A 15,396-nucleotide genomic window follows, 5' to 3' on the forward strand; every position below is an offset into this window, starting at 1 on the left:
TTTTTTCAGATTGAATGAAGTTGTTTCCGCACAATTTGTTGATTATCAGGATCTTTAGCAGTTTTTGGAACTTGTTCTTTAATCTGTATAATAAAGTAGGCTATCACAAAATTACTAAAATAGTAATATCATCTAAGGAAAGTATTAAACTTTCATCAGTTAATAGTAAGGCAAAATCGTATACTGGAGACGACCTAATAGTAGGTGATCCTATCTCCTAATATTAAAGCTATAACAGCTTCAAAGCTCCTGTAGTAGCAAAAGTTGCATACTGAAACTACTTTAAGACACTTTGGTAGCACTTCAAAAAACATATTTTTCCATGAAATAAGTGCTCATAGTTTTTACAAACTCAAGGTACCGTACCACTATTTTTACTATCTCAAAATACTCGTTCTCACTGACACCCTAGACAATTCTTTATCCAGTTGAGTTTTGCTTTGCTATCCAGGATACTGTAAGGAGAATCCACGATAAGTGATACAGTCCTTAAAAGTTACAGAATTTGAGGATAAAGAGGAATTTGCACAAGGGGCATCACACAGATAAAGAAACTTCAGAAAAAGAAATTCAACTTATATCCCCCTTCAACTGAACCACTGCCATCAAATATCAACCGATACATATATATATACAGGCTCTCATCCAACAAGTAGAGAATGGCCATACTGGAAAAAATGAACAATGGGCTCTCTACAGGGGATGAAGCAAACCAATAGATTTTCCAAAGCATTGCCAGATCCACTGTGCAGGGTCTCACTTCTGCCAACCCACTTCAAATTCTCCCGTTCTGCTGCATTACGATCGAAGATCAGAGTGTTTGAAGCATTGGAAGGCCTTCCCAATAATGTTCATCTTCCTTCATGAAGATCTTCTGAGAATACAGTTGCCCGAGATACGTCATTCTCGAACACACTCAAACCAGAGTAAGGACCAGAAGAAAACATAGACGAGGTACCGTCTGATTCAAATGTTGTAGATGACTGCCTTATGTTAGGTCGAGTGCCTGAATTTATATTAGTATCCTGGTACTCAGTTACCCGCTGAACCATTTTGAGAGACTGAACCACTTCTCCCATTGTAGGCCGTTGGCTAGCTTCCGGAGCAACACAAGCCGCAGCAATTGTACAAACCCGCACAAAATCCTCCTTTGGGTACTTTCCCTCAAGCCTTAAATCAGCAAGTTCTTCCAAACGATCCTTGTCTCTAAGTATTGGTCTGGCCTGAAAACAAAATACAGCCCTTTCTTTTTACAGCCTTTTCCAAAGAGAGTCCAATGACAACACAATAAGCTTCTTTGTAAAGTACCAAAAGGGGAAAAATGGAGACATGAATTCTGAAGATCACTAAGTGCACAAAAACTCTGTTACCATTTCAAAAAAAAAAGAAGGTGTGCAAGTACACTTGTATGATCTGAAGTAAGAGATGTAATAGTATAAGAAAGTACCAACAACTAACACTTACCCAAGTAACAAGATTTTCCTGTCCAGATGGTTGTGACATATCTACAGGCTTCTTTCCTGTCAACAATTCAAGGAGGACAACCCCATAGCTGTACACATCACTTTTTACCAGTAGGTGCCCAGTCATGGCATATTCAGGGGCTACATACCTGCACAAAACAGTGCTTCCAAATTAGTCAATCTTTTATCTTAGAGAAGCATGTGTTAATGAAGAAACACTAACCCAAATGTGCCCATAACACGAGTCGAGAGGTAATTCGCCTGGCCTTCCGGGGCCTGTTTTGCAAGGCCAAAATCAGCAACTTTAGCATTAAAGTTGTTCTCAAGCAATATATTTGATGCTTTGAAATCTCTATGGATAACACAAGGTTGAGAATCTTCGTGCAAATATGCAAGTCCTCTCGCTGCATCAAGCGCAATTTTCATTCTTGTGTCCCAATCCAGTGGGCAGTTTAATCCTAAAGGGCCTGCAGCAAGCAAGTGCAATTGTTAAACTCCTTGATAAGTTGAATAGGTCACAACGCTGATTTGTGCGACCACCTTGTCTAGAAACTTAAACTGTTAGAAAGAGGACACTTTTAACAGTTCACTTAAACTTCTAAATAACACCTCCCCAGGAGCAGGCTTGATTTCTTTTCCTGGGCCCAAGACACGCAAATTCGTTTATTCACGAGAATAGCAATGAGACTTGAAGGATCTGTACATACTCTAACCTGCTATAGAATCTAAATATCCACTCCAAGTTTTAGGGTAATGGTAGAATAGCTCAGAACCATTGTAATGACTTTCAAAACATATGTGAGAGTTCATATTCATCTCCAATAGACAGGCCATATAAGGAAAGCTGAATATGTTGATAGTTGGAGTTACCTTTCCTTTATGTGACTTCTTACCAGGTAAGCAAATTACAAACTAAAATAGCAAGGCAGATATTGTAGCTATTTAGTTGCAAAGTTGACAAAAGATAAAGTCACAAAAAACTTACCATGAAGCCAAGCCTCCAAACTCCCATTTGGAACAAGCTCATAACACAGTAGGTTCTGTGAGGACTCACGACTGCTATAGTAACCAATAAGTTTCACCAGATTACGGTGATGCAGCCTACTAAGCATCTCAACCTCAACTAGAAACTCTTTACCTCCTTGTTGGCCTCCACTAGTAAGTCTTTTTATTGCAACAGCAGTACCATCACTCAGCACACCCTTGAAAACTCTGCCAAAGCCGCCCTCTCCAAGTATACTAGATGGTGCAAAGTTATTTGTAGCTTCTTTCAGTTCTTCATATGGAAGGAACCGTGTACTAGTTGGATGAGGAAATGATCCCTCAGTTGGAACAGCGTCCGTACGTATCGGTTTTGCTATCAAGAAATCAAAATACAAGTGAATTTTTATAAAGTAAAGAGACTTAGGTGGTGCAACAAGTACAAACAAAAACATCTCCATTTATAGTTTCAACATCGCGCATTAAAAGAACCTATAAAAATATTTCTAGTTAGCAGAAAAATAGCTTCAATTCTAGTTTCTTCAATATATCAGCCATTTTAAGATATTTTTGGTTCAAAGGGAACTGGTAGCTCAAGTATAGCATTGTGGGTTTAAGCCACCAGTTTAAGTATAATAACCATTTTAAGTAGCTCATACAGGAAATTATGAGAGCTCAAGACGTCAGATGCAAACCAAAGTTTCGCAGATAGGGAGAACTTCGTTTTAACATTACTTCTGAACAAAAGATCAATGAAAGCTTCTGCAGAATTTTTGCTTTTTGTCTTATTTGACCAAAAGTAAGTAGTTTGCTAGAGTTATTGATCAAGCTTCTACTGCTCAAGTAACACTAGTCCAAGTTAACAAGAGAGAGCCTTTTCCATCCTTGTTTCTTCTGTTCACCAATCCAAATTTCTGTTCCTACGTGGGTTGAACTTTAAAAAGAAGACGATCCAAATTCAGGATAATTTGATAAGTCCATGGAACATACAATCACTTACCAGTTTCTTTGTGGGGTCTTTTCTTCTGTCTTTGATTAGATCCACAGAAACAAATAAAGAGTGTTGATATGATAGTGATGATTAAGATGCCAGCAACAATCCCAACAATAAGAATTAAACTTGGATGTCTCCTTTTGTTCGAAGACACTGTTACTGCAGGAGCAGAAGGCAGCCACGGAGCTGCTTGAACGGGTGACATAGCAGAACGAGGAGCTGCATATCAAAGAAACGTTAGTCAACAAATATGAAAAGACCTGTGGGATTGAGGGGTTAATAATAATCCCCCCCCCCCCAAAAAAAAACACACACACACACTCTCCGAAATATTCAGCCTGTTCTAGAGGAAATTATCTGCACATCAGGTGTGAAATATAACTAGAAGCAAGTACCTTGTGCTGAAACTGGCGGCTTAAACCAGGTAATGTTGAGCAATTGATATCCACCCACTAGTGCTGGATCTAGATGGATCTTATGCATTGATAACGAAGAGTTTATTGCAAAGGCTTCAGCAGATGATACACTAATTCCCTTATCTGGTGTGATATCCATGGATATATTTAGCTTTGATAGATCCACCAGGTAAAAGTTAATTAGCTCAATTTGAGAAACCTTTAAACTTAATTGTGAAGCAAATTCATTCAGAAACAGTTTCCAATTTGGATTTGATGAGACATTCAAGAGGAGTAGGTCGATCTTTAATGGGTAAACACACTGGCAGTCCTGGCTTCCTCGTTTGAGCACCATATCTGGCCCACAACAGTCTGCCAAAATGGGAAAGAAAAAAGATGCACATAAATGTGGAGATATATCTTCCAAGGGGGATGGCAAAGAATGAATACCTTCACTGACACATTATAAAGAGATAGGTTGTGATTCTTACATATGTTTTGCACTTATCCACACCAAATGATAGTTCGCTAATGAGTCAGTGTTTAAATGTGTCCTATAAGCTGTACCAATGGGAATATATTTGAAATATCACTCTCCCTGTATCCTTATTTATGTAACTTGGAGAATCAGCTTGTTTCTTTTGAATATTTAACATAATTTTTGGTATTTTTAAGCGGTGTTTGGTTTGAAAACCGATAGGACTGATTTTGGAAACCGAATAATAGAGTTCTTAGGATATAAAACAAATTTGGAAATCAGCGACGGTTTTGGAAATCAACTTTTGCAAAACAAAACCAACAGTGAATTCTGTTTTCTCAACATTAAACTTTTCATTAGATCCTTGCATTTCGGTATGGAACTCTTTTCAGATTTATGGCCCGTCTCCCCCTCCCCTTCACTTTTTGGTTGTTCCCTCTGTTGGATCCATATACAGAGAGAAAGTAACGTTCTATGATTTATCGGCTACTGGGAAGCAAGTTTTGCAGCAATTTAAGATATGCAGTCGATTTGTATTAGTAAATTCTAACCAAATGAAAGCGTAAAATTCCCTCTTGAGAGATTCAAACACAATCACTTTTCAAAACCAATTCTTCTAGAACCTTAATCCAATTGCTCACAGTTGTTTCCAGAAACCAATCCTAAAACTTACACATCCAAAACCAATTCCAGAACCAGTTCCAAAGCCAAATCCAACCAGCCTCTTAATTTTTAAAACAAATGGTTTATGATACTTTTTATATAGTTTTCGCTTATGAAACCTTTTTTCCCAATAAATATAATGCATAACCCTAAAACTATGACTCTCATTTTCTGCTATAGTACTACTGGCTTCTCCCTATTTTGTCTTTTTTTGTGGGAATGGAGGAAATAGGACATATATACACTAGGCCGCAGCAGGTCTTCGGTTTAAATTCATTAAAAAGAAAGATTCTTACTGGAAGTGTGAGGAGAAAGTGGTGGCTGAGTCAAACCAGCGGGTAGAGTACTAGGACTGGATTGTGTTGGAGCAATCTCTGCCGAATGGGGAGGTGCAAGGCCAGCACTAGGAGGCACCAATCCACTTTTCTTCATTGATGGAGGTGCAAGGCCAGCATTAGGAGGCACCAATCCACTTTTCTTCATTGATGGCTTGGACAAGCGCGAACTGGAAGGAGGGTGTGCAGCAGTTACTAAAGGACCATAATCAGGAGGCTGGGCAGGGCCTAGCCAAAGCCGTGATGCACCAGAAGGAAAATGATTTCTATGTTGCCTATGAAATGCAGGTACACTCGCCGGCAGGAGCAGATCAGGTAAGCCAGGTGCTTCAACAGGTTTGTTGACCGGTGAGATGGGCTGTTGTTCCAATGGCTTATCAAGCAACTCGGCATTTGTTACGCACAAGAGATAAAATAAGATGGTTAAATACTTCAGCGTCAAAGATTGGCCCCTCTCTGATACCTCTGAAATTCATATTAACCATAAATTAGAAACTGAATAACGAGCAGTCGAGCACATATTGCAGCAAAAATAGCATTAATACAACAAAGTAACATCTATCAGGGATCAAATTGCCAAGTAGGTCACAATAAATTACTCCATTCTCACTTTAAGAGTTTGCATCTAAAAGGAAGAAAAATAACAGCCGGCACAAATTTACTCAACAAAAAAGAAAGAGATTATGGCAAATGTGACAGATGGAGATGCCCAACTAAAATGTGTCTGTAGTGCACGAGTATACAAATACATATGTCTAAGTATTTCTGTTTGTTCACAATTAGGAAGGAAAATGTGACAGCGTCCTAGTCTTCTCAAAAGAAGCACACTATTTAATAAACCTTAAATTCTAAGAGGAAATTGTTACCTTCCTCAAAAGAAAAAAATTCTAAGAGGAAACACTGTTTTGAAATTGAGAAGTAACTAATTTCGCTTGACTTTTTCCTTTTATAATTAAGTAGTTCATTAACAGTGAAAACCAACACTAAGATGATTCTGGAGTGCACAAAAAATTATATACTGTCTAGTTATTAAACCTATGCCTGTGAGGAGTTGAGACATGCTATCAATGTATACACTTTGTATATGTTATCCAATTTACATCATATAGCTAATAAGTACAAGCAGATCAAACTATGACCTGCTGCTGCTTTTCCTTCAAATCCGCCTAGAATTGCTAGTCCCTCAAACTAAACACTACAGAGATAAAAACGAGCCACACGCAGATTTATATGTACGGGTAATTCCTTTTTGCACATGAATAAAAAAACACAAATCAATTGAGATTTTTCTTTCTTAGCGTTTAATTTCTCATTTTTCACGATTACAATCCCACATTTTAAGGAGGCTTATCAATAAATATTTTGGGTGACCTGATAGTGCAAAAAGTTCTTTACGCTGATGGTCTATATAACTCAAACTCTTCTAGAAATGGAATGCTACTCTTCATTGCCAGCTCAAGACTCATATTAGATGCCAATAAGGCAATAACTAGTTTCAGCAAAAAATAAAAATAAAGCAGGATATCATTTTTACCCCAAGCTTCCAGCAGCAATTTTAATACTTCCCAAATTTGAAGACAGATTTAAATTTCAGTAATTAACCCTAAATTAACCAACTAAACTAGCACCAAACTAGTAAGTTCGATGAAAAGACATCAGTAAGCAGCTCTCACTGCACAATTTATATGGAAAACTACTGCGGTAGCAACTGGCAAAAATTAGAAGGAAAAAAAAGAGACCTAAAAGACGATTAAGACCTAAGGAAGTAGAAGAACTCACTAGCACAACGGGGGAAGAACAGTAGCTTTGCCAAGTCCAACATCGCTGACAGCCAATGAAAATAAACACCGTTCGGATCTGAAGAAATTGAACAAAACCAACGGTCTAGATCGAAAAAACCAGTAGACTAAAATAACAAGAAGCAAAACTCTGAACAAAAACATGTATCAGCCATCGAATGAGGATGCAAAAACCCAACTAGAAAATTTCGCAAAGAAAAAATTTCATATTTAGCGGTGTCTTTCATCATTTTTGGGCTAAACTCCAGCTGGAGAAATCCTCACTCGTATCAGTTGGGTGGGTGCGGGAGTGGGAGTGGGGGTGGGTTGGGGGACTTGTCGTTGGCTTCACTCTGTAATTAGTACTAGTACTGAAAGCTTTACTTCCATTTTTCTTTATCTACTTTTTCTTTTATTTCTTCTTTTCTCCTTTTTTTTTCTGCTCGAGTTGTCGGTATCTGTGACGACTTTGTTGAATTTTTAACGTGCACCTATGATAGCAAAATCTTACCATAACGGTAAGTGAGAAAATAATAGACTCAATTTTGTCACTTTGAAACGTGGGTCCATTGGGTTTTTTACTCTTTACAAATTTATTTTTTGTTTTATGTTCATACCTCTTTGTTTACATACGCTAGATTTCTCTTTTACATAAAAGAGATCTAAAAAATTTATTTCCTTAAATTTAAAATTGTAAAAGAGAATGATGTACATATAACACTAAAAAAAATAGGAGTACTGTATTTGATTTTAGGGCCATTTTCATCAACAATCACGGTCTGGATTGCCAACAAAGGAGATGTAATGCGTTTTGCCCTGAAATCTTTTTGAAAAAATGTGATATTTTCTTTGAAGTTTTAACTCAAAAGTTATGTAGTTTATTGTCGTCATTTATCTTATATATGATGATGCACTTTGGTAATATCTTAATATCCTTATTTTAAAGCGCTATAACAAGTTAGAGTCTAATTATTTTTATTTTAAGTAACACCCGAAAAAGCATACGCTAAGGGGTCGTTTGGTAGAGTGCATAAGAATAATGATTAATATGGTGTATTAGTAATGATGGTATTAGTTATGCTTGCATTAGCTATGCTAGTATTAGTTATGCTGACATATTTCTTATCCATTGTTTGGTATATTAAAACATTGCACACTTTCTAAAAGAATTGCTTGTTTACAAAAATATTCTCAAAACTAGTCCATCACTCTAACTTTTTAAAAGAAACATATGTTGAGAAATGTTTTAATATGAAAAAGTTTAAAAAAAATAATTTAATTTGTCTACCTATATTGTAATATAGAACTAAATATTTATTTATAAAAAAAGAAATATGCTAAGTATTTATTTATTTACTAGAGATATAATTTTATTTCTCACTATTTGGATTATTTTAAACTTGCATTAATATAATAACTAGCACATTTTAATCAAGCATAAATTTTGAAGGATAATTTTGTCTTTAACTAAGCTAATGCATGCATTAAAAACCATTGCATTGCTAATACCATGGTTTTCTATGCATTAATTATGCATAGGATAATACCAAATAGAATGTATAACTAATGCTTGCATAACTAATGCATAAGTTCAAAATATCTACCAAACAAGGTATTATTAATACACAAAACTAATGCATGCATTATTTTATCTAATGCATCCTACCAAACGACCCCTAAGCATATCTTTACCAAAGTCATAACTCCATAAGTATTCAAAGCTACCTACTTATTGTTAGCGAAAAAAGCAACGACATAAATATGTTTGCAAAGCCAAAAACCACTCATATGAGTTAGCGGATATCACATGTATCTCTTCCCTAATGGAGCAAAGGTCTCGCACCAAGTAAAGGCGTAAATTTGACCATTCCCAGTTTTAAAAATTTCAAAAGTATATTATACTTGTTCTTCCAAAAAAAAAAGATCTACTTGTTTTGTAGAGGTAAGATGAAGAAATATTGTGGAGAGGTGTGTAGACATCAAAAATTTATCGATCAAATCCATATGAAATTTGGGTTAAGCCCTAAATTTAAGATACTACAAGTAGAGTTTGTTAGGGTTTCTTGGAGGCTACTTTACTTAAAACCCTAGCTTGGAGGATACTGTACTAAAAATCCTAGCTTTACCTATAAAAGTGGCCATATATTCCTTTTTGAAAGTATCTCGAAATTCCATAAAAATTCATGAAATATTTATAAAGAGATCAAAGACATCAAATATTGTCTTTTTCAAAGCCGCTGAAGTTAACGAATGTTCTTCGATTTCATGGGAATCAAATACATCCCAATTGAGGAAGTTCCCATCATCCTATATTCGAGAATACGTTGTTAGGGCTCTCGAATTACAGATAACAAATTGAAGGTAAGAATCAAGGGATAAACAGAATTGTTACCCGCATTGTTTATCACTAAAATTATGTTTCTTCATATTTATATTATGATTGAAGTTTATTTTTCGTATTGCAAAAACATATTGCAAACAAAGTGATTAAAAAATACACGACACATCTTCAGTTTGCTGTGGACATGGCCTTTGACATGAGGGAATAGAGGTCGAGTATTAGAGTAGTAGGGAATATAATTACTTTTCTATACCGATAGTACTAGTGTATTCTCATATTTTCTATTCTTAGATTTTTCTTACTACTCGTTGTTTCTTTTATTTCGGTTTCTTTTGTTTCTTTTGCTTCGGCTGATGATCAATATGGAGACGACCAAATCATGGAGTAGGATGGTCTAAAGCAATTGATTGCAGAATACGTGAACAGTGAAATACAGGCTTTTGTTAGAGGATTACCCAACACAGCGCAAACTCCTCCACTAGTTAATACAACAAGTAAGGAGAACCTGCATTCAAGGCTTGAGAAATTCCCGATGAATCTCACGATGGAGGGTCAGGTACAACAAATAATTCTAGTTTACAAAGTTTAGTGCTAACTTTGCAGAAACAGTTGAAGGAGCAAATCGAGCATATAGAGCAAATACCCGGCGTGCCTCCTATGATCAAAGATGTAGATATTGACAAGTATTCACAGCAACCCTGGAAGCCAAGTACGACACCTTTACCAATTTTCAAAAAGTTTAAAATATTCCCAAATATGATGGAACAACTAACCCTTGGGATCACATAACCGCGTTCATTACCAACATGAAAGGCAATAATTTAACCAAGCAGGAGATCGAATCAGTTTTGGTTAAAAAGTTTGGTGAAACACTCACAAAAGGAGCGTTAACATGGTATTCTCTTTTACCTGAAAATTCCATTGATTCTTTTGTTGAGCTTGTAGATTCATTTATAAAAGCACATTTGAGGGCTCAAAAAGATGGAAGACATCTTCAAGGTTTAATAAGGGAGTACAGAATTGCTCAGGGAATTTGTAGATAGATTTCAACGAGAGAGGATGATGTTACCTCGAGTACCTGATAATTGGGCAGCTATGGCATTCACGAGCAACTTGAACGAGAAAAATTCAGAAGCCACGAGGAGGTTGAAAGAAATTTTGCCAGAATTTCCTGCAACAACTTGGAACAATGTGTACAATCGATATAGTACAAAGTTGCGGATAGAAGAAGATACGGTCGCACAACCAAGGGCCGAAGAAAGACCAGGTTCGAGACACTCAGAATCAGAAAGGAGGTCTGGTAAAAATAGGTACGAGCCATACATGGGACCTGCAGGGCGAGACTCTCGATCTAAATAGGAGAATGCACTTTGATTCAAGATCAAGACAAAAAGACGCGAGTTCTTCATCTAGGTTCAAAAGGAGCGGGATGCCTGAAGCAATGATCCCAGTACACAAGCAAGAATAAGGGATTATAGCTTTAAAGTTAGCACCTCCGAATTGGTGGCTGTTCTAAGAGGTATGGGAGATAAGGTGCGATGGCTAAAAGAAATGAGATCAGATCCGAATAAAAGAAACCCAGATTGTTTATGCGGGTTTTATAATGATCATGGCCATAGAACAACAGATTGCAAGCTTTTACAATGAGAGGTCGAACATTTATTAAAGTAAGGCTATCTTACTGATCTATTCAGTGAAAAAGGGAGACAATCATACATGAAGAACGGTCAAGAACCCCCAAAACACTATCACCAAAGAGAACAGTCAACGTCATAACCGGGGGAGAGGAGGTTAATGGAGTAACATACACAGCCCCCAAAAAAACTTCAAATGTTACTGTCACTCATGGAAAGCGAGTCCTCCAAGTCTTGGATGGCGACAGTATAACGTTTGACGATGAAGACGCGGACGGCTTGATGATTCCTCACAATGATGCATTAATAATATCTCTTCTAGTACATGATACTAATGTAAAATGGGTTTTGATTGATCAAGGTAGCTCAGTGAACATCATTTTACTGAGGGTGGTGAATGAAATGCAAGCTAATGATAAGGTCATACCAAAAGCACGGTCCTTGTCTGGGTTTGATAATTCAAGCATTGTTACGAAAGGGGAAGTTGTACTTACCACATTCGCAGAAGGGGTCATCAAGGATATAAAGTTCCAGGTGATAGATGCAAACATGGCCTATAATATAATTTTGGGAAGACCATGGATTCATGATATGGATGTTGTCCCATCCATATTGCATCAAGTTATCAAATTCCCTTCACGGTGGGGACTCCGACGAATCCGCAGAGATCAACAAGCTTTACGAAGTATTAACTCGATGGTGATTGCAAGCATAATAGCCAATGATGTAGATGCAAAATAGCAATTGCAGAATTCAGTTGAGGACATTGTTGTTCAAACCTCAACTGAAAACACGCAAGGGCAGACTGATATGGACTTGAGACCCGATGTGATTCAAGAGCCAGAGGAGAATGAGAACATTAAAACAACCACCGAGGAGCTTGAAGCCATAATACTATTTGTCTGGTAAGACAGAAAAGTTTACATTGAAGCAAAATTGATTCAGAGATGAAAGGTAAGTTAATTGAATTTTTACGTACTAACATAGATTATTTTGCTTGGTCGCATTCAGATATGACAGGTATACCACCGGAGGTGATGACTCATAAGCTAAATGAGGATCCATTACACCCACATGTCATGCAAAAGAAAAGGAAGCAATGGTCTTTCAAATATCAAGTGATCCAGGATGATGTACAAAATCTTTTGAAAATTGGTTCAATACGAAAGGTAAATTACCCCGACCAGTTAGCTAATACCGTTGTGGTTCAAAAAAGAATGGAAAACGGCGAGTTTGTGTAGACTATACTGATTTAAATAAGGCCTGTCCTGAAGATTCATTTCCTTTACCGCATATAAATCAATTAATTGATTATACCGCAGGTCATGAGCTTTTAAGTTTTTTTTTAGATGCATATTCAAGTTATAACCAAATATAAATGGACTCTCTGGATGAAGAAAAAGCTTCGTTTATCACAAACAGGAGGACATACTATTACAAAGTCATGCCATTTGGATTGAAAAATTCTGGAGCCACGTATCAGAGATTGGTGACTAAAATGTTTCAAGAACACCTGGGAAAAACCATGGAAGTCTACATAGACGATATGTTGGTAAAGTCAACACAGGTGGGGAATCATTTTCAACATTTGTCTGAGACCTTTGAGATTCTCCGCAATTACAACATGAAGTTAAACCCGGAAAGGTGCGCTTTTGGCGTGGCTTCAGGTAAGTTTTTAGATTTTCTTATTTCTAACAGAGGTATTGAAGTAAATCCCGCACAGATCAAAGCTATTGAGGAAATACCAGATATACCCACGAGCAAAAAAGAAGTGCAGAGATTAACATGAGGGATAGCAATTTTGGGAAGTTTTATATCAAAGTCATCAAAAAGGTTTTAAATTCTTTTCAGTGTTGAAAAAGCAAAACCAGTTTGAATGGAATGACGAGTGCCAACAAGCTCAGAAGGACCTAAAGTCGTATCTATCGAATCCACCTCTATTAGCAAAACTAAAAGACGGAGAAAGATTGCTCATTTATCTCGTTGTGTTAGAAGTAGCAGTAAATGCAGTATTGGTACTTGAAGACAAAGGTAAACAATCCCCAATTTATATGTTAGTAAGTCTTTACTAGATACTGAGGCACGGTGTCAGTACCTAAAAAAGTTTGCTTTAGCTTTAATTATGGCTTCAAGAAAGTTACGACCTTACTTTCAGTGTCATCCTATTTCCGTTATAACTGCTTTCCCACTAAGGAACATATTGCATAAATAGGAATTATCTGGTATATTAGCTAAATGGACAATGGAGCTCAGTGAATATGATATCATATATCAGCCTATAACTGCAATAAAACCGCATGTGTTAGCAGATCTTGTAGCAGATTTTAGCACGAACCTAGTTCCTGAAGCAGAAAGAGAACTACAAGTGTTTACCGGAGCTAATTCGGGGACTTGGACCCTTTTTATTGACGGTTTCTCAAATGTTAAAGGAGCAAATTTGGGTATTGTTTTAATTCCACCCTCAGGTGAAGTCATAAGATAGGCAATAAAAGGTTATCTAATCACTAACAATGAGGTAGAGTATGAAGCTGTGATTGCATGCTTAGAACTGGCACGAGAACTTGATATCGAACAAACTGCGATCAAAAGTGACTCGTAGCTGGTAGTTAATCAAATGCAGAGGACTTACATGGTGAGAGAGACACGAATGCAGCAATACCTCGAAAAGGTATGAGAATTTCTTAAACAATTTCAGACATAGAAAACCGTGCAAATACCCAGGGAGGAAAATGCAGAAACAATGGCGTTGGCAAATCTCGCGTCTGTCGCAGATGCAACAAATGTAGAAAATGTTGTTGTGGTGCATTTATTTCATTCAGCACTCAATCAAACCAAGAGTGAGGTGAATTTGAATAATTTAACTTGGGATTGGAGAAACGAATTTCTGAACTTTTTGCAGTATGGTATCTTGCCCGAGAATGAGAAGAAATCCCAATTGGTACGGTTGAAAGCTGCCCAATACCGCTTTACTCGGGAAAATTTATATCGCAAAATGTTTGGTGGACCTTTAGCACGGTACCTCAGACAATGACAAATGGAATATGTAATGAGAGAAGTACATGAGGGGCATTGTGGAAATGATGCCGGGGAGAATGGGTGAAGACATTAATTAGGGCAGGATATAATTGACCAAAAATGGAAGAGGAAGCAAAAAACTTCATAGCCAGGTGTAATAAATGTCAAATATATGCCAATAATATGCATCGACCAACGAAATGGTTACATTCAGTTATATCACCATGACACTTCATGAAATGAGGCATGGATAGGACCTTTGCCTCATACTAAAGGGAAGATACGGTTTCTATTAATTTTAATGGATTATTTCTCAAAATGGGTAGAAGTAGGTGTGAGAAAAGGAAGTTACGGATTTCATTTGGAGAAATATTATATGTTGATTTGGAGTTCCAAAGGAAATCGTCTGTGACAATGGCCCACAATTCATAGGCGTAAAAGTCACCGAATTCTTTCAAAGTTGGAAAATTAAACGAAGTACTTCCGCACCTTATCATCCAGAGGCCAATGGGCTAGCTGATCGACAAATAAGGTTATCATCAATAACTTTAAAAAGCAATTGGAAGAATCAAAAAGTAAATGGCCAGAAGTACTCCCAGGGGTATTATGGGCTTACTAACAACGACAAAAACTAGTACGGGTGAGACTCCATTTTCACTTGTGTACGGAACATAAGCTTTGATTCCAATGGAAATAGGTGAACCAAGCATGAGGTACACGCATACCAATGAAGCAACAAATAAGGAAGAGTTACGGGTAAATTTGGATTTGATAGAAGAAAGGAGAGAAGCAACATTAATTCAAATGGCAGCTCAAAAGCAGATGATTGAAATATATTATAACATGAAAGCCAATTTGAGGTACTTCAAGATTGGGGAAGTCGTCCTCAAAAAGGTGTTCCGGTCAACAAAAGCGACAAACGCAGGAAAGTTGAGTCCAAATTGGGAAAGACCATATAGGGTTAGAGGCATTGCTGGAAAAGAAGCGTATGAGTTGGAAACCATGGACGGAAAGGTGTTACCATCAAATTGGAATGCAATCCATTTGAAAAAGTATTACTTCTAAACGAGGATAATACCCACGATCGGGTATCATGCAAGTTCGATTTTATTTTGTTCTTTTGAATTTTACTAACCATTTTAGATGATAGGCAAAAAGCTGAACTGTACCAAATGATGATATTAGACCCGAAAGACACGCGGAATACTGAATTATTCCCGATCTAGGTTACAACTTTTCTGATGGGAAAAAGGATTATGCAGTCATCATCTAAAAAATTGCCTACGAGTCCCGTTTGTATTTTCCTTTCAGGAAAAAGG

At 37.0% G+C, this 15,396-nt stretch overlaps 2 protein-coding genes across 2 annotated transcripts; one reads left to right on the plus strand and one right to left on the minus strand.

Annotated features, from left to right (window-relative positions):
• Positions 1-302: 302 nt before the first annotated feature.
• Positions 303-7,447, minus strand: LOC104232239 (proline-rich receptor-like protein kinase PERK3). The gene is made up of 8 exons (XM_009785379.2): positions 7,089-7,447; positions 5,271-5,774; positions 3,834-4,205; positions 3,445-3,657; positions 2,449-2,820; positions 1,687-1,930; positions 1,465-1,612; positions 303-1,223 (listed from the first exon to the last, which is right to left on the minus strand). The coding sequence occupies exons 1-8, from the start codon at positions 7,129-7,131 to the stop codon at positions 852-854; spliced, it is 2,268 nt and encodes a 755-aa protein (XP_009783681.1). The 5' UTR covers positions 7,132-7,447; the 3' UTR covers positions 303-851.
• A 7,317-nt stretch (positions 7,448-14,764) lies between these two features.
• LOC138877994 (uncharacterized) lies at positions 14,765-15,142 on the plus strand. The gene has a single exon (XM_070157646.1). The coding sequence runs from the start codon at positions 14,765-14,767 to the stop codon at positions 15,140-15,142; it is 378 nt and encodes a 125-aa protein (XP_070013747.1).
• Positions 15,143-15,396: the final 254 nt, after the last annotated feature.

This window comes from Nicotiana sylvestris, chromosome 9 (genome assembly GCF_000393655.2).
Source record: "Nicotiana sylvestris chromosome 9, ASM39365v2, whole genome shotgun sequence".
In the NCBI taxonomy this organism is placed as follows: Eukaryota; Viridiplantae; Streptophyta; class Magnoliopsida; order Solanales; family Solanaceae; genus Nicotiana; species Nicotiana sylvestris.

Coding starts and splice junctions, on each gene's coding strand:
- LOC104232239 (XM_009785379.2), bottom strand. CDS start 7,131: ATGTTGGACTTGGCAAAGCTACTGTTCTTCCCCCGTTGTGCTA. Junction 2,821..3,444: donor AAGACCCCACAAAGAAACTG/GTAAGTGATTGT, acceptor ATTTCTTGATAG/CAAAACCGATACGTACGGAC. Junction 1,224..1,464: donor AGGAAAATCTTGTTACTTGG/GTAAGTGTTAGT, acceptor TTTTGTTTTCAG/GCCAGACCAATACTTAGAGA.
- LOC138877994 (XM_070157646.1), top strand. CDS start 14,765: ATGGAAATAGGTGAACCAAGCATGAGGTACACGCATACCAATGAAGCA.